We start from the raw sequence: 6,116 nt of genomic DNA, 5'->3' as shown, positions 1-6,116 counted from the left end.
AAAGTTAGTTCACCATATGCCCAGGAATGAACAAGGACAGCTTAGAGGTTACAAGCAAGATGGAGTTGGTTAAGTTAGATCTCTTTCACTGTCTCAGTAGTAATTTTGCAAAAGCAGTTTCAATTTTCCAGGGGAGCAATGAGGCTCAGAGAAGGGAAGCAACCTGCCTTGCATCTCACAGCTAGAAAGCAGAGGTGATAAGAAATGAACAGAGTATGGACATTTCCATGCCACAAGAAAGAGACAACTTCCAGCTGAAGGCGGCAATCAGGGAGCAGCTTGGCCATAAAATTCAGGCAGGATTTGTACCCATAAAGATAGGGAGACTCATGAAAAGACCAGAATGAACAAAGGCAAAAAAGCAAGGTATAGGCAGTGGTGCATGGGTCAAACAATCGTGATGGCAATAACAATAGCAGAATAATTATCAGTATTTATAATTTATTAAATTCCTAGTTCATGTCAGGACCTGTGCAAAGCACTTAAGATGAGTGATGTTATTTAAACCTCAATAATATGCTGTTCTGCAGATGGAGTAACCATGGCTGGGACAGATGAAGGATGCGCTTTCAGGTGTCCTCCCAGGTAAAAGTCACTAGACACCCCGTGCTCCTAACCACTGGCTCTTCTTTCCTCTCTCCCCTGACTAGGGGTGGCCACCATGCTGGGGCGAAACCACACCTGCACGTCTGAATTCATCCTTGTCGGCTTCTCCACCTTCCCCCACCTGCAGCTGATGCTCCTCCTGCTGCTCCTGCTCATGTACCTGTTCACACTGCTAGGCAACCTACTCATCATGGCCACCATCTGGAGCGAGCGTGGCCTCCACACGCCCATGTACCTCCTCCTGTGTGCCCTCTCTGTCTCTGAGATCCTCTACACTGTGGCCATAATCCCACGCATGCTGGCTGACCTGCTGTCCACCAGGCGCTCCATCGCCTTCCTGGCCTGCGCCAGCCAGATGTTCTTCTCCTTCACCTTCGGCTTCACCCACTCCTTCCTGCTCACCGTCATGGGCTACGACCGCTACGTGGCCATCTGCCACCCGTTGCGCTACAATGTGCTCATGAGCCCGCGGGGCTGCGCCTGCCTGCTGGGCTGCTCATGGGCTGGTGGCTCTGTCATGGGGATCGTGGTGACCACGGCCATTTTCCACCTCTCCTTCTGTGGACCCAATGAGATCCACCATTTTTTTTGCCACGTGCCACCTCTGTTGAAGTTGGCCTGTGGTGATGATGTGCTGGTGGTGGCCCTGGGCGTCGGCTTGGTGTGTATCATGGCCCTGCTGGGCTGTTTGCTCCTCATTCTCCTCTCCTATGCCTTCATCGTGGCTACCATCTTGAAGATCCCTTCTGCTGAAGGTCGGAACAAGGCCTTCTCCACCTGTGCCTCTCACCTCACGGTGGTGGTCGTGCACTATGGCTTTGCCTCTGTCGTTTACCTGAAGCCCAAAGGTCCTCAGTCTTCAGAAGGAGACACCTTGATGGGCATCACCTACACGGTCCTCACGCCCTTCCTCAGCCCCATCATCTTCAGCCTCAGGAACAAGGAGCTGAAGGTTGCCATAAAGAAGACCTTCTTCACCAAACTCTTTCCACAGAACTGCTGAAATGGCTGGCTTTCTCTCAAGAGACGTAGTGAATGGGAGCACTTCAGTCTTCTTCCTCTGTTTCTCCTCCCTTCTTCCTTCTCTTTCCTTTCTTTTCCTTCTTCCTTCCTTCCTTCTCTTTCCTTTCTTTTTTCTTTCCTTCTTCCTTCCTTCCTCTCTCTCTCTCTCTCTCTCTCTTCTTGTTTTGGAGATGAAATCTCACTTTGTCACCCAGGTTGGAGTGCAGTGGTGCAATCTTGGCTCACTGCAACCTCCACCTCCCAGGTTCAAGCAATTCTCCTGCCTCAGCCTCCCAAGTAACTGGGACTGCAGGTGCACACCATCACACCAGGCTCATTTTTGTATTTTTAGTAGCCATGGGGTTTCGCCATGTTGGCCAAGCTGGTCTCAAACTCCTGACCTCAGGCGATCCTCCCACTTTGGCCTTCCAAAGTGCTGGGATTACAGGTGTGAACCATGGTACCCGGCCCCCATAACATATATGTATTCATCTACCTACTCACCTATCTATCTATCCATCGCCTATGTATCATCTATCTATAGCTGATTGATTCTGTTTCTATGGAGAGCCCTGACTAATACAATCCATATCCCACATATCACAGTGATATTTCTCTGTGTATCACTGCACCAGGCAACATGGGAATGCCTCAACGGCCGGGAACAGAAACAACTTTCTGAACCTTCAAAACTAGCACAGGAAATGAAGGCCATAAATAATTATTATATTAATCTTAGGGAAGACATGGTGGCTCACACCTGTAATTCCAGCACTTTGGGAGGCCAAGGCGGACAGATCACTTGATGACAGGAGTTCAAGACCAGCCTAACATGGTGAAACCCCATCTCTACTAAAAATACAAAAATTAGCTGGGTGTGGTGGCGCATGCCTGTAATCTCAACTACTCTGGAGTCTGAGGCAGGAGAATTGCTTGAACACCAGGAGGCAAAGGTTGCAGTGAGTCGAGATCATGCCACTGCACTCCAGCCTGGGAAACAGAGCAACTCCATTTCAAAACAAATAAATATAATATCTTAAAAATCTGACATTTATCACCTGCTTTCTGCATGCCAGACACTGTCAACTGCCCTACAATAGATGATGCTATTGTATTTTCAGCATACTCCTCAGAGGTGGATACATTATTATCAAACCCATTTCAATGATGGTAAACTGAGCCTAAGAGATGGAATGTGATCTACCCAAGGTCAGTTGGCTTTATTGCTGAACCAGTGCACAGCCCTACTGGCAGGTCAGAACTTGTCTTCATCTCTTGAGAGAGCAAAAGGTAGCCTATCCTGCTTCCTGTGAACTGCTACCATGATGTTGGGTCATTGGACCATTCATGGGTTCTGGGAGCCATAGAGAGGAGGCAGTTCCTATAGAAGGGAATTCTGGGAGGAGAGGAGCAGGTCATGGAGCTTAATTGGAATAGCGCTTCTTCCCATGGCACTCCTGCTGAACTGCAGCTTCCTGCTGAGTTTCCACACCTGACGCATTGACTATCAGGATAGATACTTCAAAGATTGGTGGCTTTCAACTGATAATTTCCCCAACTCACACCTCTCCCTCTGGTCCCAAGCTCATTCAGCAACCCCTGAAATTATGACATGATCCTAACTAGTGTTTATTGAGAGTATCTCTGTGTCAGGCACTGTACCGAGCCATTCATGCTGTCTCACTTTAGTCTCACCTCTGCCTTAGAAGGTAGGTGCTTTTGGCTTTGGCCTTCTTACAAGGTGGGACCAGAGAAGGAATGTAACCTGCCTAAGGACACAGAGCAATTGTGTGTCCTGTTAACAAACTTGAAAACTCTTTCTAATTGGGTGCACAAACATTGTATGTCATGGTTGCCTTCCTCTTCCCTCATTCTTTAAATGTTTGAGAGCCTACCATATGCCATCTGGGCATACTGCAGTGGACAAAATAGAACAAGTCACTTATCTCCCCGAAGCAACATTCTAGTGGTTAGAGGCAGTGATATGCAAAAAGCAGGAGATGCCAGATGGTACTAGTCACGAGGACAAAAGTAAATCATGTCAAGAAAGACATGACGTGACCAGAGATTTTGTTGTTTTGTGCAGTGTGGTTGGGGAAGGACTCTGATATTCAAGCAGAAAGCTTTAGGCAGTTAGAGAGAAGCCATGTGGACATCTGGCAGGGGGTGTGGGGAGAAGGGAATTCCTGTTAGTCGGCACAGCATATGCAAAGGTCCTGAGGTAGGAGCATGTTTGGTGTGTTTGAAGGACAGTGGGGAGGTTAGAGCAGAGTGACTGAGGGAAAGAGAAGAGGAAGGTGAGGCCAGAGAAGGAGCAAGGCCCAGGTGCATAGGGTTTTGTGGGTACCATAGAAAATTCAGATTTCCCTGTGAGACAGACAGCCACTGGAAGGTTCTGAGTAGAGGAGACATAATATAATGTACATCTAAAAGGCTCAATCTCCTTCCTTTTCTTTTTTATTTTTTTTTGAGACAGAGTCTTGCTCTGTTGCCCAGGCTGGGGTGCAGTGGTACCATCTTGGCTCACTGCAACCTACACTTCCCAGGTTCAAGGGATTCTCCTGCCTCAGCCTCCCAAGTAGCTGGGATTACAGGCGTGTGCTACCATGCCCGGCTAATTTTCTTTGTATTATTAGTAGAGAAAGGGTTTCACCATGTTGGCCAGGCTTGTCTCAAACTCCTGACCTCAGGTGATCTGCCCGCCTCAGCCTCCCAAAATGCTGGGATTACAGACTTGAGCCACCACACCCAGCTTCAATCTCCCTCTTTATTGAGACGACAGTGTAGAGTAGGGGTGGTGGAAGGGAGACCAGCTTGACAGTTATGGAAACCATCCAGCTGAGATAGAATGGTGGCCTCAACCAGGGCAGTAGCAACAGAGGAGGTGAGAAGGAGCCAGGTTCTGGATATGTTTTGAAGGGAGAGCCACCTCTGATACGATAGTGAACAGGACATGGAGTGTGAGGAGGAGAGGAGTTGAGAATGTCTCCAAGGAATTGAGATTGAGTTACTGTTTACTGAGATAGGAAACAAGATGGGAGGAAGAAGTATGTGTGGGGGAGGGGGGTGAGAGAGACAGAGAGAGAGAGATGGAGAGCGATAATGATAACAGATCATGAGAATATCCAAGAGTTAAGTGATTTGGACACGTTATGTTTGGGATGCCTGCCATGTAGCCATGTGGAGATGCTAAGTAGGCAGTTAGAAAGAGATGAAGATAAGAACCTGGGAAGCATCTGTGTGCAGATGGGACAGAAAGCCAGGATGCTGGATGGGACCGACCCCCAGGGAGAAATGGACTTGGATGAGGTATAAGGTTTTAATAGCTGCCTTCCATTACACTAGCATGAATGAACCAACATTTGTTTAACAGTCCTTTATTGGCTGGGCATGGTGGCTCATGCCTGTAATTCCAGCACTTTGGGAGGCCAAGACAGGCAGACTGCTTGAGCTCAGGATTTCAAGACCAGCCTTGGCAACATGGTGAAACCATCTCTACAAAAGAAAAAAAAAATCCAAAAATTAGCCAGCTGTGATGGCACATGCCTGTGGTCCTAGATAGGAGGCTGAGGTGGGAGAATTGCTTGAGCTCAGGAGGTTGAGGTTGCAGTGAGCCAAGACTGCACCACTGCACACCAGCCTGGGCACCAGAGCAAGACCCTGTCTCAAAAAACCAAAACAGAAACAAACAACAAAACCCCACCAACATATATTCATGGGTATATCTAATGATTTTCAATCATAAATGTCACTGCTCTAAACAATCTTTTGTTGACACTGACGTAGAATATGTCCATAAGATGTCAGTCTAGTTGGTGGAAATGAGGAGGCAGCATTTCAACTCAGGTCCTTCTCACTCAAACACGACTCCCCCCCACACATTTTCCCACTGCCCTGGGGGGCAATGAGTTTTCTTTCTCACAGCAAATACATAAGTCAACATTCTGGATTGTTCAGCGTTGTGGGATTATATTAGTCCACTTTAAGAATATTTGTTAAGAATTGATATATCTTCCAAGTATCATGCTGGTACTGGATGTGATAACGTACAAGATGATCAAAACTCATGACCTCATGCAGCCGGCAGCTTAAGGGATCACAATAAATTAGCATAAGACATCCAATGCCCAACTCATAGAGGGTATCATTCAACACTTCATTCATTGCCTTTTTTTTTGTTTGTTTGAGACAGTCTCACACTATCACCAGGCTGGAGTGCAGTGGTGCGATCCCAGCTCACTGCAACTTCCGTTTTCTGGTTTCAAGCAATTCTCCTGCCTCAGCCTCCTGTGTAGCTGGGACTACAGGCACACACCACTACACCCAGCTATTTTTTTTTTTTTTTAGCAGAGATGGGGTTTCACCATGTTGGCCAGCATGGTCTCAATCTCTTGGCCTCGGGATCTGCCTGCCTCAGCCTCCCAAATTGCTGGGATTACAAGCATGAGCCACTGCGCCTGGCCACACATTGCCTTTTTACAATGGGATCCTAATTTCCAGAGGGCTGG

General features: G+C 47.6%; 1 protein-coding gene across 1 annotated transcript; it reads left to right on the top strand.

Moving 5' to 3' along the window:
• The first annotated feature begins 570 nt into the window (after positions 1-570).
• LOC108298564 (olfactory receptor 10H5) lies at positions 571-1,701 on the top strand. The gene has a single exon (XM_017521237.2). It carries the CDS (start codon positions 662-664, stop codon positions 1,607-1,609), a length of 948 nt encoding a protein of 315 aa, XP_017376726.1. The 5' UTR covers positions 571-661; the 3' UTR covers positions 1,610-1,701.
• Positions 1,702-6,116: the final 4,415 nt, after the last annotated feature.

Source organism: Cebus imitator, unplaced genomic scaffold (genome assembly GCF_001604975.1).
Source record: "Cebus imitator isolate Cc_AM_T3 unplaced genomic scaffold, Cebus_imitator-1.0 Scaffold998, whole genome shotgun sequence".
In the NCBI taxonomy this organism is placed as follows: domain Eukaryota; kingdom Metazoa; phylum Chordata; class Mammalia; order Primates; family Cebidae; genus Cebus; species Cebus imitator.
Note: the sequence above shows the minus strand (reverse complement) of the source record. Positions and strands in the feature narration are given on the sequence as shown.

Coding starts and splice junctions, on each gene's coding strand:
- LOC108298564 (XM_017521237.2), top strand. CDS start 662: ATGCTGGGGCGAAACCACACCTGCACGTCTGAATTCATCCTTGTCGGC.